At 36.1% G+C, this 22,116-nt stretch overlaps 1 protein-coding gene across 5 annotated transcripts in view; it reads right to left on the bottom strand.

Annotated features, from left to right (window-relative positions):
- The window catches only part of LOC123685226 (teneurin-a), a 556,414-nt gene that overhangs the window by 73,286 nt on the left and 461,012 nt on the right, over positions 1–22,116 (bottom strand). For all 5 annotated transcript variants that reach the window (XM_045624845.1, XM_045624846.1, XM_045624849.1 and 2 more), the window contains one exon: positions 3,691–3,983. In XM_045624845.1, the coding sequence (XP_045480801.1) occupies positions 3,691–3,983 (293 nt within the window). The remainder of the gene's footprint in view (positions 1–3,690; positions 3,984–22,116) is intronic.

The raw sequence follows: 22,116 nt of genomic DNA, 5'->3' as shown, positions 1-22,116 counted from the left end.
CACAATTTCAACATATCGTTATCAATGTATATTATATTGAATGAAATATATTTATTTGATTGATTCCCGATTAAATATATAAATTTGAATATTTGGAATTCGATATTTTACCTAACTGTATAATTTATAGTAAACAGAATATATATTTTTTGTTCATATAAATCGTTGATTCACTATGGGGTATAAGAAGTGTTTATTTTCGAAAAAACTCGCGAATTGAGTGAAATATCGTATCACGATATGTTTTCATTTCTGCGCCCCTTGTGTCAAATTTGATAGTTCATGTTAGATTACTGAAAAAAACGTATACTTCCTTTATCTCTATATGTTTATTACTTCAGAGCTCAAACTGATAAATATAGATGGTGGGAGTATATGACATTTTCAGTAAGCAAATTTTGTCCCCAACATGAACTATCAAATTTGACATGAAGCGTCAAAATGAAATGAAAACATTTCAGTGATACGATATTTCATTCAATTCGCGAGTTTCTCCACAAAAAACGCACTTCTTATGTCCTATAGTTAATCAACGTTTTATATCAACTCAAAATATATTGAGATGAATACCCAAATATGTATATCAGAAATTCAGAAAACAAACTTCAAGCGCGCCTAACGACGTGAAACAACCGATGACACCATAGGATAGCAAAAGTTGCCAAACCTTGGATTTCAGCAGGTAGATACAGAAAATAATAAATATTCTGCTTATTATAAATTCGACTATTAGGAAATATATCGGATTCAAAATATTGAAATTTGCATATTCAATCGGGAACTACTCAAATAAATTTATTTCATTCAATATAATATACATTCATAACGATATAGTAAAATTGTGGATTTGATATATATCACAATCCGACAACGTAATCTAACCACGTTGGGGACATGTAAAATTGCATATACTCCCTCTATCTGTTTTCATTACTCTATGCTTCAGAGTAATGAGAAAACCTCAGGGTTTTTCCATATATCGGATGATTTTTTCAAGTTCAACCGTCAAAAATCCCAAAAATAAAATATCTTCCGAAAAAATGTTTCGAATGAAATGAAAAATATAAATAATGAAAGAAGATCATTCGGAAATATCAAAGTATTCATTTCTGGTTCAAAATACTCTTCAATAATTAATAAGGATTTATCAATTGAAAGAAGATTTGAAATAATTTATGTCTCAACGAATTTATGGATAATTTATGACTAAAATTTCATGTGAATGATTTGAAACGGATACATTGGGGTTATTTAGACGGAAATACAAACTCAAATACAGTGTCATCTACGTATAAAACGAATCTGCGATGTAAAACGGTGGTTTCCATATTCAACGTTGACCCCACCCCACCAAGGGGAATTAAGAAGAGGTTCTGGTATAAGTGAACGTCCCCCTCAAAACTATTAACCTTTTATTCAAAACATTTTTGCGTAAAATGTTTCCTTCAAATAATATTCGCCACGAAACTTCTTCATGAACAAATCGCGTTGGTGTACGGAAACCTTTATTTCTATTTTTGGCCCAGATCGAAAATTACGCATTAACTATTCAGCGGATCGCGAAGTTCTCCACGGGAAAATCGCGCTAATTCGTGCGATTTCTCGGACTCGATGAAATATTCAGTTCGGAGCCGAAAAATTTATATGTCGGAAGTTGGAAAAAGTTCTACGTCGGTTCCGATTCAGATGAGCTGTTCGCAGAACTCGATTAAAACTTATTTAGTGAACTTGTTTAGTGTTTGCTACGTTCCGCACCAGCACTGGGACGTCAGAGATTTTCCTTCGACGTTTCCTCCGAATTTTCCGAACATCCAAACAGGACGATTTGTCTCCGAATGGAAAAGTTTGCTCAACAATCGATTCGATCGTACGGTTACGGTGGAAAATGTGATCGGGAAATTCGATACAAACTTGGTTGCAATCACTTGCAAACACAAATAAGTACCGAAATACTTAAAGGGGGAAAATCAAATTCCTGCTATGAAGGGAACATGAAAAAAGATAATAATTTATCAAACATAAATATCGATCGCAGAGGCAAGAACCTCGTGTCACAGAAAGAATGTTATTTAATTTTGCCTACTAGCAAAGTAGTGCGGGAAATTCAAATTCAATTGACATTTTTTGTATGTAACGGGTGTTTTTTTTCGAGGTATATAACTTTAAGTTGGCATTACTGTTCAATATGGCGAACGATTTAACAGCTGTCGAATGATTTATTCTCAGTTTGGTTTGGCAATTCATCATGAATAGACTCACGCCTGAACAGCGCTTGCAAATAGTGCAATTTTATTTCGAAAATAATGGTTCTGTGCGGAATACGTATTGCGCACTACGTCCATTTTATTTTGTTTAGCGATGAAGCGTACTTCTGGTTGAATGGCTACGTCTACAAACAAAACTGCCGCATTTGGAGTGAAGCTAATGCTCAAGTGTATGTCGAAACACCGTTACATCCAGAAAAACTGACTGTTTGGTGCGCTTTATGGGCTGGTGGAATCATTGGTCCGTACTTCTTCAAAACGATGATGGCCAGAACGTTACAGTCAATGGTGATCGGTATAGAGCCATGATTACTGACTTTTTCATTCCTGAATTGAACAACCATGATGTCCAGGAGCTGTGGTTCCAACAAGACGGCGCAACATGTCACACAGCTCGTGCCACAATCGATTTATTGAAAGACACGTTTGGTGACCTCCTAATTTCACATTTTGGACCTGTGAATTGGCCTCCAAGATCTTGTGATTTAACACCGCTAGACAACTTTTTTGGGGCTATGTAAAGTCATTGGTCTATGCGGATAAGCCACAAACCCTTGACCATTTGGAAGACAACATTCGCCATGTTATTGCCGATATACGGCCACAAATGTTGGAAAAAGTCATCGAAAATTGGACGTCCAGATTGGACTACATCCGAGCCAGCCGCGGCGGTCATATGCCAGAAATCATATTTAAAATAAAATGCCACAAGATTATCTTGCGGATAAATAAAATTCATGTCAATCGAATTATCCATCATTCTTTTATTGCAATTTAAAGTTCTATAGCTCTAAAAAAAAACACCCTCAGAATACTCAGCGTATTAACTACAAAAACTTTAATTTCAATCTTTTCATTAAATTTCGAGAAAATTTCTTTATGTGCACCACACAATTCTAATAGTGGTTTGCACAAATACGCTTTTTGAAAATTTGATGTTTTGCAACATGTAAATGTAAATATTATATTTTCATTCCGGGCAGAAAGACGCAAGTCGTTAGCCATTTGCTAAGCAATAAGTATACTTTCTCTCTCTCTCTCTTATATTTTCAGTCCGAACCTGTACTATCGACAAATCTGTATTTAAATAATTTCCTGAAATTTTTATGAAAATCCATAAGTGTTCAAGAATTATGCCAATTGATTCTCAATAAAACATAAAACAGCCTGTATCTCCCAAACAAACTTAGGACATTTCAAACTCTGATGTATACTCCCCAAAATCTTTTGTATCTGCAGTGAAGATTATTGGAAATCACCTAAGTCCTTTTGTTATTATTTTATGTATATATATTGAGTTATCAATGAGAAAACCGGACAACATTCAAGATCAACTCTTTCATTCTTGTAGAGGTTCAATTATTCTTCGAATAATCCCAAAGTACCCAAACAGTTTTCATGTGTAAAATTCGGCTAGTGAACTTACCAGCAAAATAGGCGAGCATAGCTGTCAGAGCGACTGCCAAGAGTATCAGACCGATGCTGAGGCATTTCCAGGTGCACCTGTGTTGGCAGCGTTTGTCAATGTGGAATCTGGACGGGGAATATGGAGAGTAGTGTGTAGAGGCAGTGGTGGGGGCAGGACGCAGAGGAAACACTGGCATCACCAGCGGCGCCTGCTGGTGGGAACTCTGCAAGGTACCGGCGCCGCTTACGGAACCCGTGCCGGTGCCCAGTTGCTGAGACAGCTGAGTCTGCTGAATGCTGGCGGTGCCAAGTCTGAAAAAATGAAAAAAAAACAGTCAATTTGATTGAGTTCATATAAATTGCGTCTACGATTCCACTTGGGCAAAGTGAAATAAATAATTTGCTCATTCACAATACAAATCAATTCCTCTCAGTTCTAAATGAAAATAAATGCACTAATCTTGCACTTTGAATTCATTCGGGAACGGAGAGAATGACCAACCAGGGGGGTTTGTTAATTGTAATTGGAACCCCCAGCAGCATTAAAAATTAATTGGCACCATGTGGGGCGACATCATGAATTGATGGCATCGTTTTCAATTAAAAAGGGTGTTGATTGGGATAACTGATGATGTGAAACGTATATTCAAGTGAAAAAACACTGAAAATTTTACGTCATGCTTTATTATTTCGTCTTGTCTATTACAACGATAAAAAGAGCGGTTTTTTAATTGAAATGAATTCTTTATTTAAGGATTCGAAGGTGAACACACTACTTCACTAATTTCAGAGCAATACATTTATTTTGAAAATTTCTGGACGTTCAATAATTTTATTGTTTGTCCGAATCGAAAGATTCATTAATGGAAATATAATACTAATGAGACATAATGTGTTAACTGAATTATGAGGTTAATCAATTAGCAGATTTCCTTTTCATAAGGTGAAAAAGTAAGGAAACATGATAATATGTCAGTGTTTCCACTATAGTGACAAGAACCAAAAAGGGTTGCAAATACCTGCGACTCAAAAAACAAATTAGGGACAAGGCAATTCTCAAGTTGAACAAATACGATATTCAAATATTTTTTTACAGGGCTAATCGACGCATGTCGTGAGTGAAAAAAACATCGGGTAAAAAGAATAATTCGCTCCCCAAAATCGATTTTCTTCAATGCATTATTGACAAACTATAATCCGAGTGAAGGTATTAGACATGTGAGTAGTAATGTATCGTATGGCAGTTTATTTTGGTGATCATTCACTGTCGGCATAGTGAGAAATGTAATCGATTTTTAATTAATCTGCTTCAATGCCAGTATTAGAAAAACTGACTTTCTAACATACGTACCCCAGTAGACAATAGACTTCAGGGTCGATGTATAATGTTCAAGTTTACAACATAGGCTTGCCAGAACTCATAAAAACCTCATTCTAATTGAACAATCATTCTTGGATTTTTAGAGTCCCAAAATGACCTCATGACTGAAGATGATTTTTAGTTGGAGATCCGGGTCATTTTTATGCATTTCAAGATGCCAATCAGCGAAGATACGACGTTGCTAGTGAACGACCAGTTTGAGTTCTTGTTCTTGTGTTAACCTAACCTAAAAAGCCATGAGACCTAAGTCTTTATTCAAAATAAGGTGTTATGTCCTTTGTGGAATGCTTGATTCCCAAGATCGACGAATAATCAAAAACCTTTCTCCTATCGGAGGTTGCAAATCATCACAGCTGCTTGCGAGGCAAAGATGGAACGGATTTCTGCCTCGCATTGTGTCTAAAAACAAAAAATGGGTTCATTACGAGAATCCCAAGCGCAGAAAATCATGGGGATATACCGGTTATGCTTTCACGTCGACGGCCAAACCGGATATTCTCGGTTCCAAGGTCATTCTCAGTATTTAGTGGGACCAGCTCGGCGTTGTGTATTATGAGTTCTCAAAATCGACTGAAACAATCACAGGCGATCCTTATTGAACGCAATTAATGCTGTTCATTTAAAGACAAACGGCCACAATGCAACGAGTGACATAATAAAATGATTTTACAGCATGGCAATGCTCGACCTCATGTTGCGAAACTACTCAAGAAATATTTGGAGACATATTCTCCAGATCTTGCTCCCTCGAACTATCACTTGTTTCTGACCGGTCTTATGAAGAAGTGAAAAATTGGATAGAATCGTGGATCACTTCAAAATATGACCAGTTTTTTCAACACGGGATTCGTACGATGCTCGAAAATGAGAGAAACTAGTGGTCAGCGACAACAATACGTTGAATCATAAATGTATTACCAGTTTTTCATAATGAAGCCTCGAATTCCGGAAAAAACGGCGGTAGCAAATTTGTACTTCTATGTAATTTCGACAGATTTTTATCAAATCAATATGAATTTCTATCAAGTAAGGACTGAATTCTTAACAAAGCACTATTTCTAGATTTTCCACTGTAAACTTGTCTACCAAGAAATATCGATTCCTCAACGAAAAACCTGATCTTAATTGAAAAACCCGCTTTTCGTTCCGCACGCTCGAGATGCCGCACCGGATTTATTCAGAGAGAGAAATGAATTCCGCTCTACCGTATTCAACGTAATTCATTCAGAAATGAAAATTCCCTTCGGTATTGTAAATGTGAATCAACAACTGTTGAAACAAGTTACCAGGGACCGGCAAACTCCGGCTTCTATCGGTATCCGGAATAAGCAAATTACGCCGGGTTCGACGTCTGGCGTCGGCGTCACGACGTATATTTATTCGGCAAGTTCGGGAACAATGCGCCCGTCGATATATCGCCGGAAAAAATTGGAATTTGATATGAATTCCGAGCTCGCTGCGACATTTTTCTCCTATTCGACTTGTTCGTTTTGCATACAGTTTTGACTCTCGGAGGGAGGTTGGGGAGGAGAGGGGGGAGGCTTCCGCCTTCGGCAGAGTGGAGGGGGGTGACTTATGGGTTGCTGCATGTGATGAAAAAATTTGGATATTGGAAAATCGCCGAGTTGTACGTTGTGGGTGGGGTGGAATGTGACATTCAGGAATTGCATAAAGTGTTCTTGTATATCTTTTGAGAGAAGTTTTGTATGTTATTTGCGAGCTGGAAATAGGTTGTATATCAACCAAAGTGTTCGGAAAATACGTGATATTTTATGCTGCTAATTTTTGAGATAATGGTTTTTGAAAATTTGAAGAGTAATATCTACTGTTCATTTCTCTTTATTTTGGTTGTATCGAAAAGTTTATGCTCTTTTAAATTTATTCCGTACTTAATATCGCATTTGCATTAAAGAAACGAATATATTTTAAGAGAAACCAATGGATTATAAAGGTTTAATGAGTCTACTTGATGAAAGACATTGAATATAAATATCAAAAAATTGACAACTTTGTGTCCATTCCTTAACAATAATATTACTTTATGATATATTTGGTTCATTTTTGTCTTGAAATATAATTTCAATTATAACAATGCCAAAATTAATTATCAACTAAAAGAAAATCCAAAATAACTAAAACTGCACAAATTGAGTAAAAGGTTAACTAATTGAATATTAAAATTAACATGAAGACAGACGTCCGTTTCGGAATTTTTGTATTTACAGATAAAATATTTCCTCATAAGTGCCTTATAGTCTAACAAAATTACTGAATTCACCAACTCACCACTTGTATATCTACTTCACAAAAATTGCAATTGAGGAACTTCAAACTAACTGAGCGTAACTGTTTCTCTAGTAAGGATTCACAGAGAAATTAATTACTTCAGGTAGTCATAGATTTCTTTCTTGTTATTTTCATTAATTACATATGCAAATCGACATTTACAATCAAAATAAAAATTTTAAAGTAAAAACAAAAATTCCGAAACGTACGTCTGTCTTGATGTTAATTTAGTTATTCAATTAGTTAACTGTTTACTCAATTTGACAGTTTTAGTTGTTTTGGATTTTTTTGATTGGTTATTAAGTTTGTCATTTTCATAATTGGAATTATATTCCAAGACAAAAGTATACTAAATAAATCATACAGGGTGTTTCATTGGGAAACTGAAATACTTCACAGGTGCATAAGTGGCACCAAGGCGGTTCTGGAGATACCCTATTTATTGCGTTTTACTGTCTTCGTAGTCGAGATACAGAGTGTTTTATGAATTTTGCCTGTTTCTTTCTGAGGCCATATCAAACGAACCACCCGGTATATTTTCTTCATATTTGACCAATATGTTCTTAATTGAGAGCCCAAACTTATCATGCAATAACCGCCTCTAAAATCCATGTCCGGGTTAACAAAAAATTATGAATCGTTTGAATCCTCGAAACAAAACATCGGAATTTTGTCTGTTTTAATATTCGAAAACACCACTAAAAACTAAACTGAGACGTGTACTTCAAATTTTCGCACAGACAGTTTTACTGCACGAATTTTCAACGTAAAAGTGAAGTTTTTAAGAACTTGGATACCTGAAAGTGGTTTGAAGTGACTTTTAACAATGATTTATCAAGAATATTGAATCCATAATTATTTCAACATAACATGGATTTTCGTCGACAATGCGGGCTACACCAGCAGTTGTTTTTTCAGCGATGCACACGATTCCACTTCTTCACATCACAAACTTGTCCCAACAGCTTAAATTTCAGTTCCACTATTGCTGGCCAATAAGGTAGTTTGAGGCGACCCAAAAGTTCTTCGGTTTTGAGATTGTAACATTTTCACCATTTTTAGTAATGACCTAGTAATGTCGGTTTCAAAAGTGACCTGAAAGACCTGAAATTTATTCATTAATACTAAGTATTTCGATCAAAGCAAACACAATCAAGCCTCCATTCACGTGGATAATTGGAAAGCAAGATACATCATCATTCATTAGGTACAAACAACGCCATCGGAACACACTGTATTAATTCAGTTATTTTTTGCCGGCGAAACGCGATGGTTTGTCCATCCTTTCAGCAGCCTATAAAGCTAGGCCTCGTTTTTTGCGACATCTCATCTCATAACGAATGCACAAGGCAAAAAAAGGTTCAAACCAATCAACAGTATCATTAATATTCCAGAAGATAGAGAGTGGATTCCGAGTTTTCCAACATCACGAGGTGGAAACTCCGCGAGTATGCCGCGTTCCGTAATAAAAAGCAAGAATTAATGGACCACTGGAGGTAATACCGTAGATGGAATAATAATTTCCTATTGTTCTCTTTGTGAATAATAATTTTCCGGTGTAAAATTAAAAAAGTTCGAAATCCGAGTGTGCACGCTTGCAGACGTTTTGTTATACAACGGATTAATCTTAATTTTGAATCGTATCAACGCCGACAATCTGCAGGCTTTAAGAGTGATGGGTTGAGGTTACTTTATGGAAATTATAATTTGAGAAGCGTTTGATATTTATCAATTGTGTGGAGCACCGAAAAGAAGTGGAATGGTATTATCTAAAGCCTGGTTTATATGGGTTTAATTGGTAGTAGAGTCACTAGCATACTTTTTTCTGAAATATTTTACTATGCTCATATTGAAGAGCAAGAGCCCACGACGGCCAGACCATCGTCATTTTATAATAATAATAATCATTAGTGATCTCATAAGACATGAAATTATGTGTGAGACAAGTCGAAAGAAAGGAAAGGAATTAACACAAATAATTATCAAACGTATCGTTTGAAAATTGACCAACAATCATCATCATCATTAAGCTTCACCAATTCACCAACAATATTGTTGGTGCATTCAAAGCAACTGTGAAAGCTTTATTGTTGAGAAATTGTTATTATACTATAACAATACTATTTCGTGAAAAAACTGGTCCACAAGACGACTTTGGTGTTATATCATATATCATGCGCAAAATCCGCTTTGGATAATAAAGAGTCTACCAACTTCTGAAGAATTATCCCAAAATAAAATGTTGTAAGATAAACGGCTAAATACTAAGCAGTTATAAATATTGATCAACCATGACATGGGAAACAAGTTTCTCACTATACTTATAGCGAAAAATGAATTTTTTCAATCGACCACAGACCAAATCAATATATCTGAAACATCTCGAACCTTCATCCAGAGAAATTCCAATAAATTTTACACAATCTTCAGATGTGGTTACAGTAACTTGATGGGGAAGATCAAGTTTACTATATTTACCCAATGAAAAATGAATACATTCAGTCTTTTCGATATCAATTACAATATTATTTGTATGGCACCATTTCACAAAACAATCAAGTAGAAACTCGAACGATATTTGGAGCTCTTCGAAAGAAAAAGCCCTAACAGCAAACGACGTGTCGTCAGCAAACAATATAATCAAACACATCTTCGAGAATGATGGTATCTCATTTTGGGAATAAAATCTGAATAATTCATCTCTCAGACTTGCAGGAAGGTCATTGATGAGAAGAAGGAACAACAGGGATCCCAGGACGGATCCCTGGGGTACTACTAATTTCAAAGTGTACTCAGATGATAGAGTATACCCGACTTTGAAATTTGCTGGTCTCCCCGCGAGATAGTTCTGAAACCATTCCAGAAATATACCCCTGAAACCCATATTATAACATTTTTCTATTAAACAGTCGAAAGAGAGACTGTCAAAGGCCTTGAAAGATAAAAAAAAACAATCCAGCAACATAAAACTTGTTATCAAGACATTCATAATAATATAAGAGCTGAAAATCTTTCTGTGCATGCCTCCTACACAGGCAAAAACGACCATCGACTAAAGAGATTGGGTTGTGGTTACTTTGGCAAGTAACAGGCAATAAAGGTGTATGAAATACTACCTTAAATTCGTTAATTTTTTTATTGTTTCTTCGGGATAACTTAAGGAATCTAGTCATCGATTGCCGGACACTTATGAGATGCTGTAGCCTTGGCGGCTCTTTGGCTGATATCAATTTCCTTCATTAATTCCATACCTTTCTTCTATTCTAATATGCAATAAACATCTACTTACTGATTTTTCTCAAAATATACTTTTTTCAATATCAAAATGATAGCTTTTATTGAAAAATCCAGTATAATTCACGATGAAAAATAAGGAACTCAATGACGATTCTGATGACGAATCGAGTCCAAATGGCCATCGTATTTTACTGCCCGATGTATTTGTTTACCCCATTACTCACAAGGGTCAACAAACACCCCAGTCTAATAGAGAACCACAAGGAACTCGTAAAAAGGAGTATTTTTCCACGAGATTAGATCCTTGATGACGTCTCTCGCACTCCCAACACTTATTCACCAACCCCTCCATCGGGCAGGGGCGTCCGTATAGAAATTTTTAATGGGCAATTGATTCTTCTCGTTTCGGACTTGGGAAAATTGTAAGCGACGGAAGCGTGGTCCTTCTTTCGCTCCAGATCTTTTGTCTGCGGTCCAGCATCCGTGTTTAATTAGATTACGGTGGACTTTCGGCAATTTGGAAGCGACGCAACGCTGGATTTTCCGACGTCCGCGTCCCATTATTCAGATCGAACAATAAGGCCGATCTGAACGAGCGTTATTCTTTATTGTGCCGGTATCCGGAGGGTGGGACGGAGGGGTGCGAGTTTTTCGGATGCAATTTTTGCGGAGGGTTGAGCTACTAATTTTTTGTATGGAAATATCGACGAGGTAGCTGGAACAATAAGAGGATAAGTTTTTGAATATCTCTGAAATTTTATTCAAGTTCTACCATAATAAAGTAGACTGGTGGAAATATGAAATATGTAAATATATTGTAATATAATTGCATATTGTATGGGTGCTAATTTCTGGTTTATTTTCTCTAATAATGAACCTCCTAGTGTGGAAACGTACTAGGAAAAAATGTTGTACCTCACCTGAAATTTTACAATTTTTGGTGTGTAAGTTTCTCGAGATATGGCGGATATTATAAACAGGGTGTTCCCAAATTAGACGTGGACCTTGGAGGACGTGTTATTAGTATGGCTTATTTGCTGTCATTTGAGCCATATTTAGTGAAAACTAAAAATCAACAGTTTACAAGATATTCGAGTTCTTGTGATTGTTGAAAGATTTCTCACCTTACTTCGTTTTTCGTCAATTTTTTCTACGTTGACCAAATTTGATTGTTCCGTGGCCAGTAAGAAGTCTGGTGCTAACACCGTTTAATTAGAGGAAGCAGCGAGAAGATTGAAAGTAAATTTCAGGCAGAAAGTAACAATTGAAGGAATAAGAAAGAGGCCACTCATTCGAATAAGGAATTTGAAACATAATTTATGAATACATTTCCTACTAGAATTTTGAGTTTAATTGCAAAAAAAAATATTCAATTCATTACTTCCCTTTCTTTGCTTTTTTCCCCTTTAAAATCAAAATCTGCTGACACAAAACTACAGACTGCATTCTAACGAAAACATTTTTAGGAAATGAAGAAGAAATTTTCAATATAATTTTGTCATTCATAAATTGTGAAATTCGAAAGTAGCTGGCAAATTTATATTAGAAATTTACTATTCTTTTCCTCATATACCAACTTTAAAATCATACTAATTCTTATCAACATCTAATACAGCAGTGTTTAGCTTTTTTCATACATATTATATCCTTCTTCAATAAAAATAATACAAAATTTCAATGAAACTTGGTAAAAGTAGAAAAATTGACGAAAAATTAAGTAAGGTGAGAAATTTTTTGAAAAACACAAGAACTATCTTAAAATATGTCGGAAACTGTTGATTTTCGGTTATCAATAAATATGGCTCAATCGACAGCAAATGAGTGATACTAACACCTCTTTCAAGGTTCACGTGTAATTGGGAAACTGTATAGTGCTATTGATTTCAGATATTTCTCTTCTCCGGAATAATAAGGAACTTTGTTATTTCAAATGAATTACCTGTGAATTTTTTGCATTTTGAAATAGTGAAACATGTGATATATATTGCATTTTTTACCAAGAGTTTTTAACGAAACCAAATTTCCCCATTTGAAAATATAAGTCGAAAGTAACGGTTAATCTCTGTGACAGCTATATTTTCCTTACAAAATACAAACTTGTGAATGAACAGGTCTTCTGTAAATGAAATCGAAAAATCTAGTAGGTGGCTATAACGTTTTTGTTTTGTTTTTGGTAGGAATATGACAAAATGCCATTTGTTCAACGTTGAACGGAACGTTGAACAAATGGCATTTTTACATAAATTTTCTCCATTTCAAAACTTTCGCACTTATTTGGTAGGTAATACCCTATAAAATAGTGCTTAAGGGAATTACCATGATTTATTCTTGATTGTCACGATTTCTATTACTGAGGATGGATTAACAAAGGACCAAAGTCAACATCTCCAACGAATAAACGATGGGCAATATAACAAATCAATTACCCATTGAAGATCAAGCAAGTCACGGTGCGCACCCCAGGGTTTCACGGTGCATGTCCATGTAGGGTGTGGTAGTGTGACAGGATCTAGCATATCGTGAGTGGAATGCCTACGAAACCACTCCTTCAGAACGCTCGAGTGATTTCTTGGTGGCTTCTCACGGAAACAGTAGGAGTTCCATCCAAAAGACTTTCTTTCAATGGGATGAACCCAGCTATTCAAATGAAGACGAGATTTCCGTTACACGTCAGATACTCGAATATATTAGGAATGTGAGAGCGAAAAATAAAAGGTACCAATGTAATTCAATATTTGACTTCTATTGTTCATGAAGATGGAAGTTACAATCTCGGCTCATATTAACAAGCGCCTAACAAGCTTGTTGTTTTGTGTCTCTTATGCTCATGTACCTTATGTGCTCTTGTTTATGAACGCCTAAGACAGGCTTGCTTTTTTTATGCCTCCCTCAAAATTATTGATTAAAAAAAAAATTACGAAATCCGTAAAAAAAATTGCGTGTTTATGTAAGGCTTTCTTGTGAGCATGGTACATGTCGTAATTTAAAAGATATCGACCTCAAGTTTGACAAAAATTAGTAGTGGCCAAAAGCCATTTGAAATTGATGCATACCGAATAAACGATTACGGAGTTTTTTCAATATTCCGACCTTTTTCGTTATCAACTGCTTGCTGATCGCAATTTTCAAGTAATTGATGTATAACTCGACGGCAGATAGTATGCTCCTCTTTTACCTTTTGAATTCTTGAAAATTTTTCAACTGGCTTCATTTCAACTCTTGATGAAAAAACAGTTTTTTTCACATGAAAATACTGTTAAGAGCTGGGCCTCATGCCGCGACACGAGGCCTTAAATCATATTCTCTGAGGCGATTTCTTATTGTCTGAGTGCTAATTTGCACCCCATGAGTTTGCTCAAGCTGATTTTGAAGGAGGCGAGCAGTTGCAAACCGTTGTCTCAACGAAGAAACTCTCAAGTAACGTTCTTGAATGGCAGTTGTTACCCGTGATCTACCCTGTCCTGGTTTTCGGACATTCATACCTGTCGTCCTGAATCGCTGCAACATTCTGGACACACTTGTATGGGAAACTCCAAACCTTTCTGCAATTCTTGTGTAGGTCCACCCTTCTTCTCGCAAAACTACCGCTTGGGCACATTCCTCTTGGGTCAAATTGCGTGTTTCGCGTTGCATAGCGATCGAGTGTAGAAAATCAAACGAAAGAAAAACTATTAATCACTAGAATTAATCGAGAACAACTGATTTCAGAATGGAGCCAATACATTCAAAATCTGACAATGTCATCTTTTTTTATTCCTGCTGGGAAAAAACATCTGTATTGAAGAAAAACGTTGAAAGTGGATAACATATGCATGCATAATTCTGATAAAAATAATTATCAATGAGATCACCTTCAGTTGTAGAATAAATTTGAGATTTTCAGAATGTGCGTTAATTTTTTTGCGCAGTGTAGATAATCCTCATATCTTCACAAGTTTCTTTGAACAGGTTTCTTCAACACATGTCCACTACCTTCTGATATTATCATCGTCTGCTATAGAAGTGAGTTCAAAGGAGCCAACTCTCTACCAAAACGCATGAGGCAGGCACTCCTCGTCATAGACGAAGTCATCTTCCCCTCGTCTCCTAACAACAACGCCCCTCAAATCTGAGGGTGTCAACGTTAATTCCCCCATCTCGCAGATTTCGGTGATTTTCGAAAGCGCACGTGTCCGACCCACAATAGGACCTTGTTTGGTCCTGAGGAACCCCGTTCAGCCACCGTGAAATGATTCACGGCCAACTCTCATCGAGAAATCGTATTTCGGAACCGGTGGCCATGTTTAATTAGATTAGTTTGAAAGTTGTCCGCTTTTTAGGGAAATTTATCGGCACGTTGGCAGTCCCGAAATATCGGTGTCGTTCACCCCTTTGTCGAGCGGAAGGGTGGGATTGGATGTTCCGGTGTTTCTCCTTGTCCTGGAGATGGGAAGCAGCAGGTTGAGGATGCTGGGATTTGCCTTTTCTCTTTCTATGGAGTTTTGACTGGAAGTGGAGAGTTTATTTGGGACTTGTTGAAGAGATTGTTGCTTAGCTTGTTTGGTTTGCTTTTAGTAGATCTTATTTAGGTAACTTCATCGTCAAATATGCCTGTAGTACATAATTCAACATCCTAAGAAAAGCCGTGAAGCTGAATTATCATATGAATGCTTTTTTTGGTGCCTTTGGTATATTCAATGTCCAACTATTTTATCGACCTTCAATGCTGAAAGTTCAAAATTATTTCGATCTTCAAGTAAGTATGTCTGTAAAATTTTTTGATTGCCCAGCCTAGTCGATAGTTCTTGGAATTTTGAAGATGGTTTCTTCCAAGATTCTTGATTCAAATTGAGATTTATTGATATGTTTCATGTTCTCTTGAGGAAGAAAAATAACTCAATAGAATGCTGAAAGCAATATTTTAAACCCCCAAATAATTTTTTTCTGCTCAGCTTCATTTTTTTAATTAACCAAAAAAATTTTGGTGGAAAAAACGGGCACTGTTCCAGAAAAAATATTACCCTGCAGTTTTGGATTCAAAATCAGCATATCACATGATGTGAACGTTCAATTGAAATATCCCAACTTCAAGTTGAATATCTTTTGAAGGCAAATTGCAGGCACATATACATCGGACTTTTTTTTTCTTGATATATTTTGTACCCCCAAATCAGAAACACTCTGTCTGTTGGTAGACCAAACTCATTGCCGAATAAAGATGAACATAATACGCGATGAGGCATCCCCACAAAACGACACCAGATAGACCTTGATATCCTCAAGGAATAAGGAAACATAGTATGCTAGCACCCCAATCTCATTCCGCCTAAGCACAGATCATCGATTCGGACCCAAAACTAAGCCCCAACCAATTCCGAACCACGGCCGGTCCGACATAAATAGCAAAAATTATCGACGAGGATTTCGTGGCACACTCGATATCGAAACCGATTTCCCAGAGGAGGGCTGCATGTAGATGACGAACAGAAGGTTTCAAGACGGACCGACACAATTCGACGACAGTCGACTATACCAAAAAAAATATTCGCAGATTTCGGCTGCATAAATATGTGAAGAATAATAGTTATACAGGGTGGCCAAAAAATTGACGTAAAAAAGAAAAAACACGTCCCTCGTGTCATGGGCGATTCGAATCACCCCATGTATGTTATGCGATTTTTCACGGTTTTCGAGTTATGAATTTTTTTTACGACTCGACCATCTTGAAAAAAATTCAAAAAAAGTACAAGACTTTTCTGTGAAACTTAAACTCCATGAACTTTACTTTTATACGTAAAATAACCAGCTTCGTAGCTTCGTAAAAACAGTTTCTTCGTTTTTTTTTTCACAGAATGTACTATTTTCGAGATGATCGAGTGCGAAGCTAACACTATCCCCGAAAATCTACAAAAATCAATTTCTCAAATGTATCCATTGGTGATAAATGAAAGCACAAAAATTGACGTAGTATATTATAACGCTTTCAGATGGTATTTAATTGAACATTTCAAAAGGAAATTTTGTCAGGCACTCAAAAAATAAACATTTTTTCTTTTGTGTTTGAAAATCTGATGGAAGTTCTTTCTGGAATGTTCAATCGAATGCCATCTGAAAGCCTTATAATACACTACGTCAATTTTCTCACTTTTTTCTTCATCACTAATGGGAAAATTTAAAAATGAATTCTTGTAGATTTTTGTGGATAGTGTTTGCCATGCAATTGATTATCTCAAAAATACCTTCTATGAAAAAAATTCAGGGCACCTTTTTTTAGGAAACCTCTGTTGATTCCAGAAATGAAACAATTTTTTCGAAAAAAAGACAGTGGTGTAGATTTTCAATAGGAAGAAGATCATCGCATCTCTGTATCTACGCCACTAGATAATTTTGGCAGGAGTCACCCAATTCGAAATATAATATTATCTAGACTTCATTAACGAAAAATTAAAACAATGAATGTACTTAATAATAGTAGAGTTATAAGTAAAAAAATGTTTTTTTTCAAACTTTAACACCCTGCATCTCGAAAACGAAGCTTGTTAGGATATATGCTTATAAAAACTTTTTTTTCATGAAAATAGTTGTTCTATCGGATGCTGAAGTTATTACACGAAAAACCGGACCCCCCCTGTATAATTTACCATTAATTTTTTCCCCTCAATTTCGTACCTATATCGCATATGAATAGCAAGAATCGTAGGGGCAGAATTGACGGCATCGAAGTAATTCCGAAACAATCAGGGGTTAAAGATTTCCCAGCGGAGAGGCGCATGTAGATTACGGACAGTGTGTTCAAAGTTGGACCGACACAATTTCGGGATGATTCGCAATAGTCGAACCCGCCGCATAATGCGTCCCTACGAAACCCGTTGCCGTATATCATTCGGGAATTATTCCCGGATAATGGCTACACATGTCGATGCCTGGCGAAATGAAGAATGGCGGAAATTAATCTAGGATTCATGGCCGCCTCGGATACAATGGGAATTTTAATAACGACGGGGCGTCGTTGTTGCTGTTGTTGTTTGGGACCGGTGATAGTCACTTTCGGTCCGGAGTTATATAAAGGGATAAATTAGATCAGATTTATTTACGCAGGATTGTTATAAGTTCGCATTCGAAGGTATACATTTCGGATTTATAGAGGAAAACGTAGAGATAAGTGAATTTTTATTTGGAGGGGACATCTTGTGATTGCCAATTCGCGTATAGATTTTTTCTGAAAGTAATAAAAACAATACTCTGTATTATTGGGAAAAAATAATCGATCACAGATATCGAAAAAGCCAAAAAAAATGCTTCCATATTCATCAATCAAGTAGGATTTCCTTCGTCATTTTCTGACCACATTTTGAAAAATTATTTCAGAGAAGATTCAGTGTTGATATTTGGTACACACTGCAATAATACATAATGATAGATGAATTTTTCCTCACTATTTTGAAGACTTGGAGAGGTATACCATGATTTTTGGCAAGAATGAGAAGATCTGCTGGTCTGTATTCCAGTCATTCGGGAACTAAAGGAAATGAAGAGGACAACACACTTATCAGAAAAGAGGCATAACCTCCTGTCATTGGCTCAGCTTTCTGTGGTGGTAAATTCACCTTCAAGAAAGAGTTTCAGGAGAAGTAAAATGCCGAAAGATAAATAGTTTGGCGGAATCTCCCCAGCTTTGATCATTCTAGAAAGTTTTTTCGAAACTGCGAGATCTAAGAAGTGTCTGGATCTTAGCAAAAATATGCTGCACCTTCTTACTGGATTCCTTTCAGAGAATTATTGCCTCAGGAAGCACATCATGAGAATGAGTCTATAGCAGAAAACGACGAGTACAAATTCAGTGGGGAGGCTCATTCTACCACTCGTTCATTCAAAAACTCGCCACTTCATGGCTCGTTTTTGAATTTTGAACTCGTGGAAGAATATCAATGCCTTCTGCACTTGTATTATAAATAACTATTCTATAATTCTGTGGTTATTCCGTTTATTCTTCCACATCTTGTAGAACAAAATCGAGCGAGAATATATCAGAAACGCACAGTTTTCATGGTTATATTTTATTAATATATGTTGGTACTCCGAACTTTCCGCCACTGCTCTGACAATTCATTAATTTGCCTCAAAGAAATCAGTTCTGTCAAACAACATTTTTCAATGCAAAAATCACTAAATGATATTTATGGAAATATTTCATTAATTTCAATAAGAATGCAATGAATTGGAGAAAATAATGTATAATACTCGTACAGAAGGCTCTTTCTACCACTCGTTCATTCAAAAACTCGTGGAAGAATATCAATGCCTTCTGCACTTGTATTATAAAGAACTATTCCCAACTCAGATGTTGCTCTGAGCGTTGTCCCACTGGTTATCAGACACCCTGTCCTATAAATGTATAAATGTCCTATATCAACTTCAGAAACATTCAATACTTATGAAGTTTGGGATACCTTGTATGTCTATCGTGAACATAATCCCAGAGGAAAAGAAAATGATTTCCGAAAAATCCCAAGTATTATTAAAACAAATTCCCCAAGGTTCGTACGTAGTGTTCAAAGTCCCCCTCTTCAATCGCCCCGTATAATAGTTCCGAGTCTTTGGTTCAGATGTCTTCCGAATGCATTCCATCCTGATGGAGTTCATCCATCCCCGAAGTGACTCCACTCTTTAGATAATGCCTTATCGACATGATTTAACGCCCGAATACTTTCGGAAAACTGCGCGCGACGACCCGCCGTACATCAAAACCGGAGATAAATTGGATTCAATCTCGTTTCTTGCTTACATCATGTTCGATCATTGTCGGAATTTCGGCCCGCGTATTACCCGGAAAATGATCCGATCATAAATGCGGCCATGTTTCATGAATGATTCATCCCTCCCTCCCGCGGTTGTTATGTGGGTCAGATTCGTAATTTGGACCGTCTCTGTTCAGGTCTATCGATTTGACGGATCACTTTCTGGGCTGCGACTGAATAAACTCGAAGAGATACGATATTTTAGAGCTTAGAGGATATGAGAGGTAAACTCGGGGTTTTTCAAATATTTGACGGATTTTTGAAAGCCTTTCAAGTTGTTGGTATGTTCATTTGGCACTTTAAAGTGAGTATTTTCAATTCGCGTGAATATTGCCCTGAACGAAACGATCTGAAGAGCAAACTTCAAACAATGGATAATCTACTATATTGAAACAATATTCAAGTGCTCCGAAACTACTGGATCATCCATGTTGTGGTCCAGCTTGTTTCAATGACTTATGTCAAACAGTTGTCATCCGAAGCGTCATTCGCTTATTTAATAATATATATTTATCCTTCAAAACCATATTTACATGTATGAATAGAAAAAAGTATAAAAAAAGGTATAGGATATGTCCAAAATGATTATATACAATCAAGTAGCATCTGAGAAGTATTCCTGAAGAGAGTAGAAACACTTGCCCAATAAAAAATTTTCAACTAACCTATTGAACTCACGTATATTTTCAATTCTTTTCAATTCTAAGGGGAGTGCATTATAAATTTTGATTCCCATATATCTTGATGATTTTTCGAATCTTGATAAGTTATGATTTGGAATTATCAAATCGTGCAATTGTCGTAAAATATCCATGATTAAAATTCAGAGACAGGAATGTATTGATGTTTTTTTTAACGTGTTTTACAATTTCAAGAATATATATACACAGACCAAGGGTAATATCCTCAGTTTTTCAGAGAGTAGTCTGCAAGAGGTTCTATGAGATACCCCACAAATTGACCTTACTGCCCTCGTTTGGAGTTTGAAAACTCTTTCAGTAGATGAGGAACAACCCCAAAGCATAATTCCATATTTTATCTTAGATAAAAAGTGGCTGAAATAGTACGAGAGACATATTTCCCTATTGGTGATATCCCTGAGTCTATACAGAGCAAGGCATACAGATGATAAAATGGAACAGTCTGGTAACATGATCTTGCCAATTCAAATTTGAATCAATGATTACTCCCAAAAATCTAACTGAATTAACTTGTTCTATTGAACTCTTTCCAACTCTTAGTAAGAGGCTTTTATTTCTGTGGTCTTCAGTATTTTTCAAAGAGTACCTCATAAACAATGTCTTTTCCGTATTCAGAAACAATTTGTTATCAACAAACCATTCAGAAAATCCTGTCATGTTATTACAGGCACTCAACAATGCATTCTGCACTGATCCTGATGTATGCAGATAATTCTAAAGCTATTGACAATTTATCTGGAGACTAACATCCGAAGTGTTATTGGTGAAGTATTGCGCAATGTCCAGTAAATCCTCGAAAATTACCTTGAAAGGATCGAGTCCTCTAAGAGATCACTCGAAGGGCAAGTAAATGATGTTGTATTTCATACATGATATCAAGGTCCAAGCATTATAGGTATTGAAATGAATGATCGATATTCTCGATGAAAGTAAGTTTTATTTACGTTTACTTTCGGAACCACAAAATGGATAACCCTTCACAAACAGAAAATCGGGTACTTCAATATAATGTAAATATATTAACAAAAATTCAATTGAGACTTTTCAACACACAATATATCGTCGAGTTCGAGGATCATGTCTGAACCTCCCTAATCGAAAAGGTCTCGAAAAATTAAGCATTCCCTCCCCATCCCGACTAAACAGCAATTGATCGGTGCTCAGTCTATACTTTCGCACAGCCTACGTCGATTACGAGTGGCTTTTGTATTTATGCAAATGGATTTTATTCATCCATCAACTGCAATCAAATTAACAAGCACTATAGAAATATTTCTGACAGCTGCTTAGATCTCAACGCGCTGGGACATTTGTCGACGAAAAAGTTGATAATGGATTTCCTAAGCCGGCGACAAATCCCTATTATATTGTCAAAATGGAATTTCCGATTGAGATTCGATTGGAAATTTTTTATTTGTCAACATCAATATTTTATATGAAATAATCGTTTCACTAGCAGTAAATCTGATTTTTCCACTTATTTAGAGGATATTTTGTCAAGAAATAAAAAATTATAAGAAGCAGAACTATTTTCCACCTATTATTCACCTTTCGATAAGTCCCATGCGACAACATTTTTCAATGACATGAAATCGTCTTCCTCAATACTGGACTGTTTTTACAATAAACTGATGGGTCGAAATATAAAGATGATAGGCTGAATCAAGAAATAACCGATTCCAGATCTGATTTCATACATTGGGCTTGAGAAATACAAGGATAGACCTCTGTCAGTTACTTTTTTCCGAGAAATGATGAATAACTCGAGAAGCACTCAATATAGCTCAGGAAATGTACACCAAATGAGAAATACCTTTGAATATAACGGGTGTTTTTTTTTCGAGGTACATAACTTTAAGTTGGCATTACTGTTCAAGATGGCGACCGATTTAACAGCTGTCAAGTGATTTATTCTTAGTTTGGTTTGGCAATTCATCATGAATAGACTCATGCCTTAACAATGCTTGCAAATAGTGCAATTTTATTTCGAAAATAATGGTTCTGTGCGGAATACGTGTCGCGCACTACGTCAATTTTATTATGTTTAGCGATGAAGCGCACTT

The sequence above is a fragment of the Harmonia axyridis genome, chromosome 7 (assembly GCF_914767665.1).
Source record: "Harmonia axyridis chromosome 7, icHarAxyr1.1, whole genome shotgun sequence".
Taxonomy (NCBI): Eukaryota; Metazoa; Arthropoda; class Insecta; order Coleoptera; family Coccinellidae; genus Harmonia; species Harmonia axyridis.
The sequence above is the reverse complement of the archived record's forward strand: the minus strand, read 5'-3'. Positions and strand labels throughout refer to the sequence as shown.